This window comes from Lithobates pipiens, unplaced genomic scaffold, assembly GCF_037356315.1.
Source record: "Lithobates pipiens isolate NorthernLeopardFrog02 unplaced genomic scaffold, aLitPip1_a1.2 Scaffold_8, whole genome shotgun sequence".
NCBI classification, from domain to species: Eukaryota; Metazoa; Chordata; class Amphibia; order Anura; family Ranidae; genus Lithobates; species Lithobates pipiens.
The window spans coordinates 541275460-541297182 of NW_027507903.1; the positions used below are offsets into that span (position 1 = coordinate 541275460).

The 21723-nt window shown below is 45.1% G+C and overlaps 1 protein-coding gene across 1 annotated transcript in view; it reads left to right on the forward strand.

Annotated features, from left to right (window-relative positions):
- The window catches only part of SLC25A37 (solute carrier family 25 member 37), a 65374-nt gene extending 43855 nt beyond the window's left edge, over positions 1 to 21519 (forward strand). Inside the window, exon 4 of the mRNA XM_077469719.1 lies at positions 19290 to 21519. Within this exon, the coding sequence (XP_077325845.1) occupies positions 19290 to 19414 (125 nt within the window). The 3' untranslated portion in view covers positions 19415 to 21519. The remainder of the gene's footprint in view (positions 1 to 19289) is intronic.
- Positions 21520 to 21723: the final 204 nt, after the last annotated feature.

Consider the following 21723-nt stretch of genomic DNA (forward strand, 5'->3'; position numbering starts at 1 on the left):
CTCAGATCTCTCCATAAAGAGGACCAGTCATGGCCCATACTGTCACAAGGGATTTAGCTCATCTCTTGTGATAGCAAAGTGTAACAAAATTAATTTTAAACCTGTAAAGTTCCCCCATCCCACTGTGTTTACGTGCAAATGCGAACACATACGTTACTCCCGCATACATATGTAAACGGTGATGGGTACTGCACATGTGTGGTATTGTCATCAATGTCAGAGCGAGAGCAAAAATTTGAGCACCAGACCTCCTGTGCAACTCTAAACTGGTAACCTGTAAATAGGTTTAAAGCGTCTCCTATGGAGAATTTTAAGGACTGCAGTTTGCCACCATTCCACGGGTGGGTGCAATTTTAAAGCGTGGTATATTGGGTAACTATTTACTTGGCGTAACATCATTAACATTATCCAAAACAAATTGGGCTAACGTTAATGTGTGGGTTTTTTTTTTTTAATTCATAAAAGTGTAGATTAGATATTTTTGTAGGAGTGAACTGTCAGAAATGGCCTGTAGGCAAATGGTTAACTTGGTGCTTTGGCAGCAAGCTGGAAATCATACTACCCTAATATATTATTTTATTTAAAGTGTTAGTAAACACATAACACAGTGAAATCAGTCTGTATATGCAGTAAAGCACACTTGTACTCACTGTGGAACCTAAGGGGTTAATCCTCTACATTTGTGTAAAGAGGCAGTTTGATTCTGTCTTCTATGATCTGCTCCTTTTTCCACTGTCCCCAAACTATCTCTGGATACTACTGAGCCTTGAGGACAAGCTGCACATGCTCAGCTTGGTGTGTATTGTTAGAGGTTTATTTTTATTAATTTTTTTTCTTTGGGAGGGTGCATGTGATCAGCACATGGCCAATTAGCACTGTCCAGACAGAGGGGTCAGTGGTCCTGCAGCCTCATCAGATAATCGGGGGGAGAATGAAAACTACTCCTTTGTGCACAAGCTCAATGCTTACTACTTGCTGTCGCCAGCTCACACAGCACTGATTTTCTAAACTTCCATTTCGGGAGTGTGTGCACAGGGAAGTGGTAATAATGGACAACACAGTCTAGGGCTGAGGAGCAGGGGAGTGGCTTGATGTCCTTGGCTTTGGGCTTTTTCTTTCAATATTATTGATGCCCACGTGGTAAGGAGACACAGCTCTAGTTATGATGAGGAACATGCAAGCAGGGATGGTTCCATAGGGCCTTGCAAAGGAATGGAGAAACCCTAAGGGTCCATTCACATGGGCGATTAGTATACGATATTATATATAGTATACTGTTGTTTCCAGGGGCAAGAATCTGCAGAATACTGCATCTGGAATGACAGGTGTGTAGATAGCTGCGGCTCATCTCTGCATCCAGCCACAATCACTGTTGTAATTGCTCACTGTGTGAAGAGCCATGAATCTCTGTCATTGCATTGTGTGCTCTGAGCACATCTATTAGATGCAGATTCTGGAAGCGGATGTCATATCCAGTGCTCAGGGTGAAAGCTCATTCTGCAGGAAGGCCCATAGGCGTGGTGTATCTGGATTTGCAAAAGCATTTGATGCAGTTCCCCATAAATGTTTACTGTACAAAATAAGGTCTGTTGGCATGGACCATAGGGTGAGTACATGGACAGAAAACTGGCTACAGGGGCAAGTTCAGAGAGTGGTGATAAATTGGGAGTACTTGGAATGGGCAAGGGGGGAAAGTGGGGTCCTCCAGCGTTCTGTCCTGGGACCAATCCTCTTTAATTCATTTGTAAATGATCTGGAGGATGGCATAAATATCTCAATCTCTGTATTTGCAGATGATACTAAGCTAAGCAGGGCAATAACTTCTCCGCAGGATGTGGAAACCTTGCAAGAAGATCTGAACAAATTAATGCGGTGGGCAACTACATGCCAAATGAGGTTAAATGTAAAATAATGCATTTGGGTGGCAACAATATGAAGGCAATCTGTACACTGGGGGAGAACCTCTGGGGAATCGAGGATGGAAAATGACCTGCGGGTCCTTGTCGATGATGGTGTCAGCAATAGCATGCAATGCCAAGCTGCTGCACACAAACCAAGCAGAATATTGGCATGCATTAGAAAGGGGATTAACTTCAGAGATAAAATGATAATTCTCCCACTCTACAAGACTCTGGTCCGGCTGTACCTGGAGTATACAATCCAGTTCTGGGCACCAGTCCTCAGGAAGGATGTGCTGGAACTGGAGAAAGTCCAGAGAAGCGCAATAAAACTAATAAAAGCAACTGGAGGACCTTAGTTATGAGGAAAGGTTGCGAGCACTGAACTTATTCTCTGGAGAAGAGACACTTGAGAGGGGATATGATTGCAATATACAAATACCCTACTGGTGACCCCACAATAGGGATAAAGCTGTTCCGTGAAAGGGAATTTAATAAGACACAGCAATTCACTAAAATTAGAAGAAAAGCGGTTTAACCTTAAACTGCGTAGAGGGTTCTTTACTGTAAGAACAGTTAGGATGTAGAATTCTCTTCCACAGGCACTGGTTTCACCGGGGAGCATCGATAATTAAAAAAAAAAAAACTATTAGGCACCTGAACGACCACAACATACAGGAATATACAATGTAATACTGACATAAAATCACACACAGTGGTTGGACTTGTATCTTTTTTCAACCTTGCCTACAACAGTCAGGTCCATAAAAATTGGGACATCGACACAATTATAATCAGGTGAACGGTGTAGAAATTACAACAGTTTGTATATGTGCCTCCCACTTTTTAAGGGACCAAAAGTAATGGGACAATTGGCTGCTCAGCTGTTCCATGGGCAGGTGCGTCTTTATTCCCTCATTATCCCATTTACAAGGAGCAGATAAAAAAGACAGAGTTCATTTCAAGTGTGCTATTTGCATTTGGAATCTGTTGCTGTCAACTCTCAATATGAGATCCAAAGAGCTGTCACTATCAATTAAGCAAGCCATCATTAGGCTTAAAAAAACAAACAAACGCAAAGCTTCAGAACTCATTGGATGGTGCTTTGCATGCAGATGGACAATGACCTGAAGCATACTGCGAAAGCAACCAAAGAGTTTTTTAAGGGAAAGAAGTGGAATGTTATGCAGTGGCCAAGTCAATCACCTGACATGAATCCAATTGAGCATGCATTTCACTTGCTGAAGACAAAACTGAAGGGAAAATGCCCCAAGAACAAGCAGGAACTGAAGACAGTTGCAGTAGAGGCCTGGCAGAGCATCCCCAGGGATGAAACCCAGCGCCTGGTGATGTCTATGCATTCCAGACTTCAGTCTGTAATTGACTGCAAAGGATTTGCAACCAAGTATTAAAAAGTGAAAGTTTGGATGATTGTTAATCTGTCCCATTACTTTTGGTCCCTTTAAAAAGTGGGAGGCACATATACAAACTGTTGTAATTCCCACACCGTTCACCTGATTTGGATGTAAATACCCTCAAATTAAAGCTGAAAGTCTGCAGTTAAAGCACATCTTGTTTGTTTCATTTCAAATCCATGGCGGTGGTGTATAGAAAAAAAGATTAGAATTGTGTAGATGAAGGAACTGGAAAATGTGAAGTGATTGTAAAGGTTGCTTTTTTTTTTTTTTTTTTTTTTTTTTTTTTTTAAATAAACGTAACAAACGTCATACCTTCCTGCTTTGTGCTAGGGTTTTACAAAGAACAGCCCCAATTCTCTTCTTCTGGGGTACCCTGCCAGCGCCCCTGTCCTTCATCGGGTGCTTCCACAGAGAGCCGATTTCCATTGGGCACACATGCGGGCACGCTCCCGAGTCCCGCTGTTGCATCAATTGACACAGACAGTGGGACTTGGCCCTGTCCCCCACTCTTGTGTCACTGGGTTTGATTGACGGATTGATCATCTGCTCTGGTGTGGCTCATGCTGTCTAAAGTTTTACACTGCTCCAATAGCCATAGAGTATATTGGACAGTGGGTGGAATCCTGGCAGATGAGAGCATGGCTGTCCATACAGCCCTGGCCAGTTAGAAGTGGGTGTGCCCCAAGGCATACTGGATACCTGTATTTTATATCTGGGGAGCACATGGGCTTGGGTGTCAAGCTTTTCTCTGGAGAGAGGTCCACGTGGGGAGGGGGCTGCTGCCATGCAGCCTCAGGTAGTCGACCTGAGGGCCTGAAACATTGAAGCTGCAACCCATGATTCTTGCGAGAGCTGTCTGAGGGAGAATGTCTGCGGATACTGTCTGGTATCACTGAAGAGGGCTGCCATATGTGCTGATAAAGCCTTGTGAGTACAGATCCATGCAGGGGATCCTGGGGACTGGTGTTGTTGAGCCCCCTTCTGAGTGCTAGGAGTCAACAATTGGGTGCAAGCTAAAGGGGACACTGGCTAGTGTCTTGAAGAAGCATGGCCCACTAAATTCTTTCTGCTACAATGGGACTTGCTTTAATTTGTTCAGTTGATGCATAGTGTTACTGAAGGCCTGCTGCATAGTTCTACATAGTATCAAGTCTTTGCTATTCCTACTACCTAGGCGTAGAGCTCCTGCTAGAAGATGCCTGTTTTCAGTGGTGGCTGGTAATGTTTTTGGATGGGGGGTGCCAGACCCTGCCCTTCATTTATAACCCCTCCCTCTTCCCCATAGGCCCCACCCCTTATAGAATCCACCCACTTCGTCTCCTGTATTCCACTTGCTTCTACCCATAGTGTCAGGAGTATATAGCCCCAGCAATACAGATCAGGGTATATAGCTCAGCCTCACAGACCAGGGTATACAAATCGGGCTATACAGATTAGCCTCACAGACCAGGGTATACAGATCAGGCTATACAGAGCAGCCTCACAGACCAGGGTATACAGATTAGCCTCAAAGACCAGGGTATACAGATCAGGCTATACAGAGCAGCCTCACAGACCAGGGTATACAGATTAGCCTCAAAGACCAGGGTATACAGATCAGGCTATACAGAGCAGCCTCAAAGATCAGGGTACCGCAACAACCATTGCCTCTGGCTCTAATCACGTGCTTCAAAATACACATTCCTCGCCATAGTAATTCATGTGTCCGGTGTCCTGAAAGGGTCCGGGCACATGTATAGGGAGGGTGGTGGAGGTGTCGGGGGCGGTGCCCATGCATCCACAATGCACGGGCCACCACTGCCTTTTATTGATTTAGCAAGGACTGACATTATTCCAGAGGGAGTAAAGTCCAGGATTAATTTGCTGCAAGTTGTACATAGAGATAGTTGTCCACATCTGTGAATAGTTAATTTGCAATATCCTATGAAATCTCTTCTCCTATCCAAGGTCTCCAAATAAAATACAAAAAACAAATCCCCCAGACTGGTCATTGAATATAACGAGCGGAAGAATGTGTGCAGCTGGCTGTGTGAAAATACCCTGTGACTGACTGTGGAGTAATCAGTGGGAGGCCCGGGAAAAATAATATGAGTCCTATGGGGGGGAGTACCTCTACAGTAATATAAATATACCTGTGTACACTATGGACGGTCCAACTTTCAGGGAGTCAGAATTGTGGCATGTAACCCACTCCATAAAGATACGGTGATTGAAAAGCACGAGCTACAGAATAGATACAATAAAATTCCCAACTCACTAAATATCAATTTGAATACGATTGAACTAATCATTAAAAATTGGAAATAGAAGCCTTTACAGTTGGTCAGAAAACATTCCTTACTATGTCCACTCTCATGACAGCCCCCAGTCACCCAGTGGAGTACGTCTTGAACCACAGGAATGAATGAGCTGAGCAGCATGCATGTGCACTAGCAGCTGGATGCGGCCAGGACTTCTTTCTGTAGACCAGCCTTTCTCAGCCTTTTTACCATGGAGAAATCCTTGACACAATTTTTAGGTTTCAGGGATCCCCTGCTTGAAATGATCATTTCTACAGCTCAGGGTACATTAGCATGATCAGTAAGATGCAGTTATAAAGCAGTAGTGGGTCTCCTGCAGTGTTATGCCATTGTTAAGAAAGATTTATGTGTGGTTCTGTGCAAATGGCTAGATGTACTTCACCTCTGCCTTCGCCTTGGTCACATCACAAGTAACCATCTCCTGCGGTTCTGTTTAAGGACTGGCTTGCTGAATCCCTTCTGGCTCCTTATCCTGCTTGCTGTTGCTCTACTTGGATCCCTGACTTCTGGCCTGGCTGATTACCTGATCTGGTTATTGAACTCTGGCCTGGCTGACTACTCGATCCGGTTACTGGACTCTGGCTATGCTTTGACTACGCTTTTTCTATTTACCTTTTTATTTTTATTTAATAAACAATGTGTGATTTAAATGTACTTCTGTCTCGGTCTGATTCATGGTTTCTGACAAAGATCTAGGTTTAAAAGATTGTAGGTGTGGCGCTGTTGTTGTGTTCTAAAGTGTGGGTGGTCCCAACTCACTTTCTAATTAATACTTTGTAACAAACTGGTGTGCATTAATTCAATGCATAATGTGCTCACATAAAAAAGTTCCTAGTGCTGAAAATCAATTAATATACACAATGTAGAAAAAAAATTCAAAGTGACAAGTGCTCTTCATTCATATGTGACTTCCATACTTAAAATTAATATATACAATCCAAATAAATGCAGTCCTTAAGAATATATATATGCAGTCCTTCAATGTGTATAAGTATTCAAAAAAGTGACAGGTGCTCTTCAATTATATATCATAGTATTCCAAAAGATACAGGTGAACTTCAATCACATATCATTTTTGCTGGTGCTCCTTACACTGCCCCAGAGGTATTCCACTTGCCAGAGATCCTCACCCCTCAAAGGGGTATTGTGCATTCACAGTATTTGTCACTGTGTAGCAGTGTAAAGATCCACAGCTTGCTTTGTTCCTAATGTACATTCATTCATGCCTCTCACATGTAGAAGAAAGATGCTCCCATAGTATAATATATTTTTAAAAAGTTTTATTTGTGCCAAACAGTAAAATCATACTCACATTTACTCTGTATGGAGCCCAAATGACGTCTTGATGACAAAACATGTAAGGTAGAGTTTCTAGCATCTTTGCATCACTTCCGGTTAAAGCCACGGATTGCGGGTTATCCCGGCTTCCTGTTTTTTAACAAATAGCTTTAACATACAGAATACATGTGAGTATGATTTTACTGTTTAGCACAAAGAAAACTTTTTAAAACGGTATTATACTATAGGATCTTTCTTCTACATGTGGGAGGCACGAATGATCACACATTAGGAACAAAGGAAGCTATGGATCTTCATACTGCTGCACAGTGGAAAATACTGTGAATGCGTAATACCTGATTGAAGAGTAGGGATGAGCCAAACACCCCCTGGTTCGGTTCGCACCAGAACCTTCTTAGGAACTTTAGAACCCCATTAAAGTCTATGGGACTCAAACTTTCAAAATCAAAAGTGCTAATTTTAAAGGTTAATATGTACGTTATTGTCCTAAAAAGGGTTTGGGGACCGGGCTCCTGCCCCAGGGACATGTATCAATGCAAACATTTTTTTTACAAACGTCCGTTTTTTCGGGAGCACTGATTTTAATGATGCTTAAAGTGAAAAAATAAAAGTGAAATATTCCTTTAAATATCATGCCTAGGGGTGTCTATAGTATGCCTGAGAAGTGGCACGTGTTTCCCGTGTTTAGAACAGTCCCTTTCCACAAAATGACATTTCTAATGGGAAAAATGTAATTTAAAACTGCTTGCGGTTTTAATGTAATGTCTGGATCCGGCAATATGGATGAAAATCATTGAGAAAAATGGCATGTTTAGCCCCCCTGCCCATTACCAGCTCCTTTGGGTCTTATACAGATATTAAGGGGAGCCCCATACCCAAATTTAAAAAAGGAAAGGTGTGGGGCCCCCAGGCCCTATATACTCAGAACAGCAGTATACAGGCAGTGCAAACAAGACAGGGACTGTGTAGGTTTGTTGTGTTAAGTAGAATCTGTTTGTAATTTTGAAGTGGTACATTTTTAAAGTGTAGCTCCAGTCAAAAAATCTATTTTTAAGCTTTTTGGAAAACATAGGGAAGGGTTATCACCCCTGTATAATTTTTTTTGCCGTCCTTCTTTTTTCATCTCACTTCCTGTTGTCGCCTTCCGTTTGCAAGTAGGAGATGTTTGTAAGTTGGATGTTTGAAAGTAGGGGCCTGCCCTATATGCTCTGCATAAATTTAGGCCTAAGGTATTGGTGTTACCACAACGTTGTAAGCCCTCAAAGTGACTCTTGGTGGGCTCTGGAGCGCCCTGCTGCGAACGATTATATCAAGAATTGTAATTACATGCCATTGTTGAACAGTGGTAGAAAAATTGGGCCTTTGGTGGTTGTGGTGCTGATGCTGGTGCCACAACACTAAAAGTCCTCACAGTTACTCTCGGTGGGCACAGGAATGGGCCCTGCTGTGAAATATTATATCAAGAATTGTAATTACATGCCCCTATTAAACAGGGGCCGAAAAATTGGGCCTAAGGTACTGGTGCTGGTGCCACGACACTGCAACCTCTCCCATATACTCTAGTTGTAGTGCAGGAATGAGCCCTGCTGCAAAGCATTGCATCAAAAATTGTAATTACATGTCCCCGTTAAACAGAGGCTGAAAAATTGGGCCTTAGGCACTGGTGCTGGTGCCACGACACTGCAACCTCTCCCATATACTCTAGTTGTGGTGCAGGAATGAGCCCTGCTGCAAAGCATTGCATCAAAAATTGTAATTAAACGCCCCTGTTAAACAGGGGCTGAAAAATTGGGCTGGTGGTATCACCCAGAACCAAAAATGTTCTTCCAACATATCAGCGGAGGAGGAAGAGGATAGACAATCAACATCACAGGACAGTCACTCAGCATCAGCATAGGCAGTCTTGAAGGGATGTGATATTTAAAAAAAAAAAATATTCGGTTACATCAGCTTCAGGTGCTTGGTAGCTGTAGGTGATCCAAGACTGATTCATCTTTATGAAGGTCAGTCGATCAACCGAGTCGGTGGACAGGTGCACCCTGTGATCGGTAACCAAGCCACCAGCCAAAAAACGCTGGATGCAGGACAGGCCAGTAGCTCAATTGCATACTATGCAAGCTCTGGCCAGTGATCCATCCTCAAGACCCATTAAGCCAGAGGATTTTCGGTGGGAAAGGTGTCCAAGTCTGACCTTGCCCCTAGGTATTCCTGCACCATGTAAATCAGACGCTGGCGATGGTTGCTGGAACCGATCATACCTTGGGGCTGCGGACTAAAAAACTGTCTGAACGCATCGGTCAGATGGCCACTTTCTCCACCGCTCCTTCTGACCGATGCCTCAGCAACACGTTGTCCAGAACCAGGAGTTTGTAACCTCCCAGTCTCCGGGAACGCGTTGCACAGACCTTTCTGCAAGGCCTCCCGGAGATGTCTCATCCTCTGCTCCCTCTGCGACGGCAAGATAAGGTCGGCAACCTTACCCTTGTATCGTGGATCAAGGAGAGTGGCCAGCCAGTAATGGTCCCTCTCCTTGATCCAAAGAATAGCCTTCCGCAGGCTTTGCAGGATCGGGGGGGGGGGGGGCATGCAGCGTAGGTTAGCTGAGGTATTCGGTCCGGAGTCCTCTGGGTCACTAAGGACAACATGATCCGCAGCTACCTCCTCCCAGCCACGTACAAGTCCACAGGTTTCTTGGGACTGTAAATCATCCCTACAAGACTGCTGCTGATGCTGAGTGCCAGCCTCCACCTCCATGCTGACACAATCCTCCTCCTCCTCCTCGTCCTGTGTGATGGGTGGGACAGCAGGAACACTGTCTGGATAAAGGGGGCCTTGAGAGGCAAGGAAGTCCTCCTCTTCCTGCCTCTGTTCTGCCTCAATTGCTCTGTCCATTATTTCACACAGCGTATGGTACAAAACGTGGACAAGAGGTACAGTGTCACTGATGCATGCACTGTCACTGCTCACCATCCTTGTGGCCTCCTCAAATGGTGACAGGACAGTGCATGCATCCCCGATCATGCCCCACTAGTGAGGTGAGAAAAAACCGAGCTCCCCTGACCCTGTCCTGGTGCCGTATTCGCACAGGTACTCATGATGGCCCTCTGCTGCGTGTGCAGCCGCTGCAGCATGGCCAACGTTGCGTTCCACCTGGTGGGCATCTCACATGTAAGGCGGTTCCTGGGCAGGTTCAACTCCTTTTGGAGCTCAGCCAGCCGAGCACAGGCATTAAATGATCGGCGGAAATGCACACATACTTTCCTGGCCTGCTTCAGGACATCCTGTAAGCCCGGGTACCTGCCCAAGAACCGCTGCACCACCAAGTTAAGGACGTGAGCCACACAGGGCACATGGGTCAGTTGTCACTGTCAGAGGGCGGAGAGGAGGTTGGTGCCATTGTCACAAACCACCAATCCTGGCTTAAGCTAGCGTGGCATCAACCACCTCTTGGCCTGCCCCTGCAGAGCTGACAAAATATCTGCCCCAGTGTGGCTCCTGTCCCCCAAACAAATCAGTGCAAGCACGGCATGGCATCTTTTTGCCTGCGTACTTGCGTAGCCCCTTGAACGCCTACGGAGCACCGCTGGTTCTGAGGACAGAGCACTGGAAGAGGCCATGGAGGAAGAAGAAGAGGAGGGGGTGGAGGGGAGAGGTGTGTCACAACAAGTAGTAGCATTTTGGAGGCGTGATGGTGGAACAACCTCCAACACTACTGCACCTTGTCCTGCATCCTTCCCAGCTGCCAGAACAGTGACCCAATGGGCCGTAAAAGACAGGCAATGTCCCTGTCCGTGCCTGCTGGACCATGAGTCAGCGGTAAAATGCACCTTACCGCTGACCGCCCTGTCCAGCGAGGCAAGGACATTGCCTTCCACATGCCGGTAGAGAGCCGGAATCGCCTTCCGTGAGAAAAAGTGGCGTTTGGGGACCTGCCACTGAGGAACCGCACTGTCAGGTCACCTTGAGGCGAGGTGACAGATGCACACCGAAGGGATCAGGAGTGCACCGCAAGGTTGTGGACCCTACGGCTGACTGATCCCACTGGGGTTAGAGCGTAAGATTTCCTGGGGCGCGGAGTCTAAGAGCCAGCAGGTGTTCACCAGCGCCTCTGGTGGTGAGGATGGACTTGGCTGCAACTGGCTCCAGGTCGCGACCCCCAGGGTCCCCCAGCTCACACCCACAGTAGGCAACAGGAGGATAGGGATGGTGAGGGACAAAGCCAGGTCGGGGCCACAAGCAGACAAGAATAGTCAGGGACACGCCAAAAGGTCAGGATCACAGGCAAACAGGGATAGTCAAAACACGCCAAAGTCGGTAACGGAAACCAGTAGAAGAGCACACGGCAGGAAACAGGAAGCTAACACACAAAGGTATACACAATGGTTGATCAGCACTGATGGCCTGCAGTGCACAGGTTAATATAGGGCTCCCTGATAGGGCCTGGGGTGGAGACATAGTTAGAGGAGAGGTTATAAAAAAACAACAAGGGGGAGGTGGCTGGCCTCTAGTCTGAACACATGAGGGGAGGTAAGCAAACACAGGAAGATCACTGCATAACCATGACACGCACAGTGTACAAACTTACGGAAGGGGGCCGAGTCTACCAACTGAAAAGGCAGCAGTTGAAGTGCTAGCAATTTAGCCAAGCTAGCATTCAACCGCTGGGCATGTGGATGGCTGAGAGTAAACTTCTTTCGACGGTCCTGCAGCTGGGGCAGGGAAATTTGCCTGCTTTAATCGGACGTGGGTGTACTGCTAGCAGAGTGCCCGCAAGCACTTGGCTGTGACACACCTAATTCTACTCCTTCATTCCTCTCAGAGCAGGTTTCAGAGAGGACTGAAGGTCTAGTGGGGTTGGAGATCCCAGCTGATGAGGAGCAAGGAGAGGTCCGCTTTGTTCTTTGGTGTGGGTCTTTGAGGTACACTTGCCAATGTGCTGCATGGCAGGTCAACATATGTCTGGTGGCATGTGGTGCCCAAGCGGCTGATGTTTTGGCAACACAAAATACGCTTGAGACATATGTTGCAAATAGCAGCGGTGCGATCTGATGCACTTGTCTCAAAAAAAGGCTCACACCAAAGAACTTTTAGAATAACGTGCAGAGGCAGCACCCTGCACAGGCAGAGCTCTGCGGTGTGATTCAGTTGGTGTGCTGCCCCTAAGCTGGCCTCCGGAGGGCATCCTGCCTTGTTGGAGATGTGCCTCCTCCTCTCACCTACCAGGCACCCATGAGGAGTCAGTGCCCTCATCATCCCCTCCCTCTTCATCCCTGGAGCAAACCTGGCAGTATGCTTCAGCTTGTGGAACATGACTGCCAGATTGCTGTCCTCCTTGAGCATCCCCTCTCTCTGCGCTAACGCTACTGCCTTCCTCTAGCTGAGTATCATCATCAGAGCCTACAAAACACTGGGCATCCTCCTGGAGCATGTACCCAACACTGTGCTCAAAGAGTTCAGGGGACTCCTCAGGAGGATGTGGTGGGTCTAGGGGAAGAATCACTGATGATGACATTGAGACGAGGGAAGACGATGCGTTGGCAGCTGCTTTGCTAGTACCCTGAGCCTGGGTGAGAGAAGATGAGGAGGATGAAGAGGGCTTGGTCATCCACTCTACCAAGTCTTCGGCATGATGCCGCTCAACACGTCCAGCTGCCGAAAATAAGGACAAGCGTGTCCCATGGCCATGTGCTGATGATGTTGCACCGCGTCCACGACCAGCACTGTTGTCTCTAGACACAGAGCCTGCTTTCCCTCTTTTATCGGCTCATGCCTGTCTGCCTCTCCTTGTTGGCCTTCCAGACATAGTAATGGGCTGAAGGAAGATGGGAAAACCAGCAATATAGGTGGATAATGGTGTATACTGCGGTCAGGGCACGCAGACAACACCCACAATCTCCTACAGCTGACTGAAAGCTCAATTACAGAAGAGCAATATAGCTAGCTATATAGGTGGATAATGGTGTATACTGCGGTCAGGGCACGCAGACAACACACACAATCTCCTACAGCTGACTGAAAGCTCAATTACAGAAGAGCAATATAGCTAGCTATATAGGTGGATAATGGTGTATACTGCGGTCAGGGCACGCAGACAACACCCACAATCTCCTACAGCTGACTGAAAGCTCAATTACAGAAGAGCAATATAGCTAGCTATATAGGTGGATAATGGTGTATACTGCGGTCAGGGCAGGCAGACAACACCCACAATCTCCTAAAGCTGACTGAAAGCTCAATTACAGAAGAGCAATATAGCTAGCTATATAGGTGGATAATGGTGTATACTGCGGTCAGGGCACGCAGACAACACCTACAATCTCCTACAGGTGATGAAAGCTCAATTACAGAAGAGCAAGAATGCCAAATCGCTGGATAATGGTGTATACTGCGCTCAGGGCACACAGACAACACCCACAATCTCCTGCAGATGGCTGAAAGCTCAATTACAGAAGAGCAAGAACACTAAATCGGTCGATAACGAACGGTGTATACTGTGTTGAAGGTGCACAGAGAACACCCACTAACTCCTACAGACGCCAACACACTACACAAGGCCGCCGCGCTGGCGACCTTATAAAGTGTGGGGCGTGTACTACACAGCCTGAGCTATGATTTGCCACAGGCATCCTCCCTGTGGCCAATCATGGCTCTCCTCGCTGCCGGCGCTGTGATTGGCCAAGCATGCGGGGTCACAGTGCATGCTTGTCTAATCATGAGCCAGCAATGCACTGCGATGGTGCAGTGCATTGTGGGCCATGAGCGCCACACGAATTTGTCGCGAATGGCCCATAATGTTCGTTATTCGCCGAACGTGCATACAGCCGATGTTTGAGTCGAACGTATGTTCGACTCGAACACCAAGCTCATCCCTAGCCCTGTCCATTTTTCCACACAGCGTGTGCTCCAACAGGTGGACAAGAGGTACAGTGTCACTGATGCATGCACTGTCACTGCTCACCATCCTCGTGGTCTCCTCAAATGGTGACAGGACAGTGCATGCAACTGAGCTCCCCTGATCCTGTCCTGGTGCCATAGTCACACGTGTACTCATTGATGGCCCTCTGCTGCATGTGCAGCCACTGCAGCATGGCCAATGTTGAGTTCCACCTGGTGGGCATGTCAGATAAGGCGGTTCTTGGGCAGGTTCAACTCCTTTTGGAGCACAGCCAGCTGAGCACTGGCATTATATGACCGGCAGAAATTAACACACTTTCCTGGCCTGCCTCAGGACATCCTGTAAGCCCGGGTACCTGCCCAAGAACCGCTGCACTACCAAGTTAAGCATGTGAGCCAGACAGGGCCCATGGGTCAGTTTTCCCTCTCGGAGGGCGGAGAGGTTGGTGCCATTGTTGCAAACCACCATTCCTGGCTTAACCTGACGTGGCATCAACCACCTCTCAGCCTGCCCCTGCAGAGCTGACAGAATATCTGCCCCAGTGTGGCTCCTGTCCCCCAAGCACACCAGCCCAAACACGTTATGGCATCTTTTTGCCTGCGTACTTGCATAGCCCCTTGAACGCCTACGGAGCACCGCTGGTTCTGAGGACAAAGCACAGGAAGTGGCCATGGAGGAAGAAGAACAGGAGGGGCGGAGGAGAGAGGTGTGTCACAACCAGTAGTAGCATTTTGTAGGCGTGGTGGTGGAACAACCTCTAACACTACTGTACCTTGTCCTGCATCCTTCCCAGCTGCCAGAAGAGTGACCCAATGTGCCGTGAAAAAGATAGGTAACGTCCCTGTCCATGCCTGCTGGACCATGTGTCTAGAGGTCGACCGATATGGGTTTTTCTCTGGCCGATGCCGATATTTAGAAATCATGGCGGCCGATAGCCGATATATGATGCCGATTTTTTTGGGCCGATATTTTAGGCCGATTTTATTTTATTTATTTATTTTTAATCCCCCTTGATCTAACACACCTTTCCCACTGGGGCGTTTTAAGGCGCTTTTGGGCTAAAAATAGCGCCTGTAAAGTGCCTGTAAAATGGCTCCCCTGCAGTCTGCGTGAAAGACAGAGTGCTTTCACACTGAGGCGATGCGCTGGCAGGATCTTAAAAAAAAGTCCTGCAAGTAGCACGTTTGGAGTGGTGTATACCGCTCCTCCACCACTCCTGCCCATTGATATGAATGGGCACCACTGCCGGATCGCATGCAATGCGATTTGGCAGCGGTGCTTCATGGGCTCATTTAACCTCTTCCTTGGCCGCTAGCTGGGTTATATGTGCCCCACTAGCAGCCAAATAGCACCGCTAAAATGATGGTAAAGAGCCGCTAAAACTTGCGTTTTACCATCAACGCCTGCCCGCTCCAGTGTGAAAGCGGCCTTCATACGTGATACAGAAAATTTCTTACACTTAAACATTTATTAAACAAAACAAACCTCCAATCAGTTTACTTGTATGTATGATTTAGATAAAAAAAAAAATATATATATATATATATATATATATATATTAAATAAAAACAGGTAGTCAAAACTTTTGGACAAAAAAAAAAAAAAAATGGGCTAACTTTACTGTTTTTATTTTATTTTTATTTTTTAAATGGTGTATTTTTTTCCCAAAAAAATGCATTTGAAAGACCTCTGTGCAAATGCTGTGTGACATAAAATATTGCAACAACCGCTATTTTATTCCCTAGGATCTCTGCTAAAAAAATATATATCATTTTTGGGGGGGTCTAAGTGATTTTCTGGCAGAAAATACAGGATTTTTACTTGTAAGCAACAAGTGTCAGAAAAAATTTAGTCTTTAAATGGTTAAACTGAGAACTTCTACACACTGAGATGACTTAATTCATTCAAGTGTAAACATTGTATCTTTCTGTTCTTTTCTTGGCAGCCTGCCCAGAGTGGAGGAAAACGGTTGCTATGACGACTCAGTCAACTTTGAAATGACTTCTGTATAGAAGTCAGTCTAAGTCCCGCTGTAGTTCTAAATCGGCTTTTTATCAGCACAAATCGGCGGATGCCGATTATTTAAAAAACGGCAAATATCGGCCGATATATCGGCCGGCCGATATATCGGTCGACCTCTACATGTGTCAGCGGTAATATGCACCATACCGCTGACCGCACTGTCCAGCGAGGCATGGACATTGCCTTCCACATGCCGGTAGAGAGCCGGAATCGCCTTCCGTGAGAAAAAGTGGCGTTTGGGAACCTGCCACTGAGGAACCGCACATTGCGCAAACTCACAGAAGGGGGTCGAGTCTACCAACTGAAAAAGCAGCAGTTGAAGTGCTAGCAATTTAGCCAAGCTAGCATTCAACTGCTGGGCATGTTGATGGTCCAGCAGCTGGGGCAGGGAAATTTGCCTGGTACAATCGGACGTCGGTGTACTGCTAGCAGAGTGCCCGCAAGTACTTGGCTGTGACACACCTAACTCTACACCTTCATTCCTCTCAGTGCAGGTTTCAGAGAGGACTGAAAGTATAGTGGGGTTGGAGATCACAGCTGATGAGGAGCAAGGAGAGGTCCGCTTTGTTCTTTGGTGTGGGTCTTTAAGGTACGCTTGCCAACGAACTGCATGGCAGGTCAACATATGTCTGGTCAAGCATGTGGTGCCCAAGCGGCTGATGTTTTGGCCACGCGAGATACGCTTGAGACATATATTGCAAATAGCCCTGAATGCAAAGCCTTCTTATGGACTTAGCTGTGGTTTACTACCACTTTAAAGATCACAGTAAAAATGTGGCATACCTAGTAGTGTATTTGACTTCTGCAGCAGAACATATTTTAAACAGCAGTGCTAAAGATGCATATTTTCCTGCAATACCTCTGGAACGTAAGAAGGATGATTGCTGCTAAGCAAATTTGATAGAGACATTCTCATGAATCATAAATCAGCCCAAAATGTCTACTTCCTCTGTGTGTAGGCCACACATGCACTTTAAGGTCACTGTGAAATTGCTGACTACTATTACAACAACAAAGTAACATGTTGTTACATTTGGGACACTTGAGCTTCAAAATAGAACACTCTGCGTTCTGAGATGTGCAATGTTGTTTACATGTCATAGGGTTGTTTGCATACTGAAAGTTCACCATTTGTTGGGAATGGACAGAAACTGAGGTTCCCATTATTATGTCTGTTTATTTGTCTTGCAGTCCTTGCTCATGTTTTATCTCAAACCACTAGGTGGCGGTCTCTACCCTTCCGAGATGCACAATAAATGGTGCATAAAAGATAGCAAAAAATTTCTGCAAAATATTTACTCTTCCAAATTACTTATCTGTGATTATCTGCTTACATGATAAAGGGTGCATTTATATATAGCTTATGACCCAGCTTCTATATTGCATGTTTTTTTTTTTCCTGTCAGGATAGACGGAAATATGGATGGGGCAAAGTACCATCAAATTATTGAGGAAAATCTGCTGCCCTCTGCCAGAAGGTTGTCTATGGGAAGAAGGTTTAACTTCCATTATGACAATGACCCAAAGCACACAGCAAAAATGACCACACAGTGGTTGAACGAGAAAAAGGTGAACGTCCTTGCCTGGCCTAGTCAGACACCAGACTTAAAGTGGTTGTAAAGACTAATATTTTTTTTTTTTATAACAAACATGTCATACCTCCACTGTACAGTTTGTTTTGCCCCGTGGCCCCGATCGTCGTCTTCTGGGGTCCAACGGCGGCACTATCAGCTCCTCTCCGCATCGTATAAACCCCTAGGAAAAGCGCTTTCCTGGGGTGTTACCTTGCGAGCAAGCTCCCGAGTCCAACATTTGCATCCATAGACACAGAATGCAGGACTCGGCCCCGCCCCCTGGAGCCTGCGTCATTGGATTTCAGAAGTGGGAGCCAATGGCTGCGCTGCTATCGATCTATCCAAGCAAGAGCTGAGAATCACGGCCAGAGAGGTACAGCGCATCTCCACCGAGGGATCGAAGGGCTCATGTGAGTAAAATGGGGGGCTGGGGAGCAGTCACTGTCAGAAGTTTTTTCACCTTAATGCATAAGATGCATTAAGGTGAAAAAACACAAGGGTTTACAACCCTTTAAACCCCATTGAAAATCTGTGGAATGACTTGAAAACTGCTGTCCACCAATGCTCACTATCAAATTTAGCTGAATTTGAGCAGTTCTGCAAAGAAGTCTAGATGTGCAAAGTTAATAGAGACATATCTCAACAGACAAAAGGCTGTAACTAAAGCAGCATGTGGCCTGATAAAATAACGACATAAGGGGGTGATCCTTTTTCCAGTTCAGTGATTCTGTTTTTGAATTTCTTTTTCTGGCATGTTGGTGTTCACTTGGATATTCTAAGTTGCACTAGTAAATACAGCTGGATAAAATAAAAACTGCATTAAAAAAAAAAACAATTGTGCATGTGGCAAAAATAAAAAATAACCAAAAGCCTTTATTCAAATGACTGTACCATTGTACCCTAACCCCAGAATGAAATCCTCAAATTTAAATATAATCCTCCATATTCCCTGGAGGGTACAAATGAGAGATGGTATAACTGCTATGACAATACCCATGCCCAGTCAAGTCTTCTAAAATTATTAATTTGAGACAAGCTATTACTAAATATCTTAAATCAAAAATTTGATTACAAAGTCATAATCCATCAGTGCCAATCCCTATAACAAAAATTGCATTGCATGAATAAAAGAACAAAGGAATAATTAACAAAGCAGAAGCATAAACATTTGGGCAAGCAATAATACAGTAATAGCAGCAGAACAGAATTAATGCTTATGCATAGCAAGGTCTCGAAGGCTTGGAAAAGTCCCAAATTAATAGCTTTACAGGACTTAAGTAATCATAAATTATCATAGCAGTTTTACCATCCCACATTGGTTCCCTCCGGGGGATATGTTGGATTATATTTTAATTTGAGGGTTTAAGTCAGTCTGGGGTTAGGGTATAAGGGTATAGTCATCTGAATAAAGGCTGTGGTTACTTTAGAATTTTTTGTTTATTTTTGTATTTTTTGCCACGTGAGCAGTTTTTCTCCTTGGTTCTTTCTGTTGAAACATTTTATGGGGGACACCTAAAGGTTCATACATTATTATCCTTCGAATTAGGTTTTAAATGCTGACTGTATCCTTAAAATTGTTCCTCATTGCTATTCTGTTTCATATCTGGCCAGGAAGTGAGGGGATACAGGCAGCAATTAAAACATGATAGAGGTTCTATACCTTTCCCAATTACTTAACTGGAAAAACTTTTGGTGATATATCTCTCACATTCTGATCTGAATAGGGACATGGGCATCAGCACTGTAAAATAAAAACAAAAATGTTGGCTAGTTTTACAAAAAATCATCTCAAGTGGAGAAGTTGAAAAGGCACAACCAGTTTTAAATACAACCAGACTTTTTGTTTAATCATAAACCTCACATATTTTGAACCTTTCCAACAGATTTAAGTTGCCAGAACCAAGATCCAACAAGCACACTACTCCATGATCAAAGGGAATTCCTGAAGAGATCAGAAAAAAAAGCTGTTGATCTATCAGTCTGGAGATGGCTAAAAAGGTACTTCTAAGGACCTGGGATGCCACTTAATGACAGTGAGAACCATAATCTTCAAATGGAAAACACTTGAACAGCGGTGATTCCTCCCAGGATTGGCCAGTTGGCCAAAATGTCTCCAATAATGCAACCAAAGTCACAAAGCTCTTAAAACTACTTCCAAGAAAACGGTTGGTGTCTCAGCTTCAGCAAATGTCAATATTTTCAACTTGATCATCAGAAAGGCACTTGACAAATGGAGAGTAGCAAAACAGAAGCCCCCTGATAACAAAGAATAACTTAAATGTGTGTCTTTCAGTTGATCTCAAGTATTTGGAGAGAATGTTCTATGGATAGAACCCAACAGTACTTAACCATCTCTGGTGATTTATAGGCCTTGTTGATCACCCCAGTGTGCCACCGAAATCTGCTTAACAGGAGATTCACTTCTTGCATTAAAAAATGGTTTCTATAGCTGGCCATACACTTGAAGATATTCTTTAAAAAAATGTTTTTGGGGTCAAATCAATGGCCATTTTCAACCATAGTGATGATAAAAGTGAGATTTAATATTTTTCTTGAATGAACAAATTTCTAACAGTGAATGTGTTTTTCATTTAGGAAATTACATACTGGTAAATTCCAAAATTGTATGTTAAAAACAAATGAAACTTTGAAGTACTTTCAGTACTGAGGTACTGATGAGAATTTTCATACTAATCTACTTGTGTACGGCCAACTTTTGTCCAATGGTCAACCTAATACATGCCTTTGCTTGCAACGAACATATTTGGCTTTCCTTTACATGTACTCCAGCCCCCCTTTTCTGCCCAAAGGATACTCTTTTTGAAACCAACTACAGTACACTTTACAACATGTTCACTAGGAATAGTGTAAGCCCTCCTAGACCAATTAAAACAGCAAAGAAGCTATGCTACTTCTTAACACCCATACACTAGTATCTATGTAACTTTTTTAAAGCTGAAACAAATGTTTCCATATAAATGTGATGTTCTAAGTTACAGTATCTTCATATGTATTATTTTAACCCATGGAGGCGCTTAAAGTAGAAAGTAGAAAAACACAATTTTATCTGAAACTGTCAAGTTTACTATTCTCCAGTTTTTGTGGGTCCTGGCAGGCAGTTCCCTCAAGATTATGTCCTCACTTGGAGCATGTGATGAGCAACGTAATGCCGCGTACACACGGGCGGACTGTATGGCGTACTTAGTCCGTCGAAACACATTTCAGCTGACAGTCCGCTCGTGTGTGGGCTTCAGCTGACTTTTTCAGCGTGCAGTCTGGCGTACTAAGAATTTCGGATTTTTCGAAATTCTGTCCGTCATACTTTGGTTTCAGCGGACAATCCGCTCGTCAGTATGCTAGTTAGACGGACTAAGAATGGCGCATGCCCAGAAAGGATTTACACGGCGGAAGGGTGCTTTGCTGTGTATTGGACTTCCTATTTCTAGTCCTGTCGTACGTGCTGTACACGTCATCGCACAAGCTTTCGACGGACTGTTTGTGCATCCGTGTGTGGTCAAGTCCGTTCAGTGTAAAGTATGACGGACTGTCCGTCGGATTGTATGACGGACTAAGTACGCCATACAGTCCGCTCGTGTGTACGCGGCATAAGTCACAGCCTGGATTGGGGAAGGGGGGTGTGCTCTCCACATTTCTTAGTTGGTCGTCTAAAAAAGCCAATGACCCGGGGCCAAACCAGGACCATAGAAGAACATAGACCCAGATGTTTTAAGAAGAAGGCAAAATAATTATATCCAGCAGAGTCCTTCCAAAACTGACACCTTCAGTAACTGTCACAAAAAAGGGTCATCACCCTCCCAACCAATGCTGGTTTCTTCCTGCAATAACACATTTAAGCAGTTTAGGTGAACCAGTGAGGCTAAAAATATAAGAGCTGCCATTGCTGACATGATTTTAAAGACTCAGGCCCAGGGACCATCATCTGCTGGCTTCTACTACCAAGCAAGTCTTGGAACTAGAACAAAAATTTAGGATGCACGTTCAGATGTTTCAGACTTCACAGCCAGATTAAAATCCCCTGTCTGTGCTTAACTACTTCTATATTGGGCCATAGTAAAATTACACCAGCAGAAACACCCTCCCATCCTGGGTGGACGGTGATCAGGGATGAAGCATGTCCCTCGGGCATAGCCTATCCCTGATCAGGGTAAAGAGCCAGTGAAATTGGCTCTTTACCACGTGATCGGCTGTGTCCATTCACAGCCAGTCACAAATGTCAACAATGCTGTTTCCGGGTTCTCTTCCTCACTGTGTGAAGGGGAGATCTGGAAGGTAAAAGTAAAAGCACAGTGCCTGATC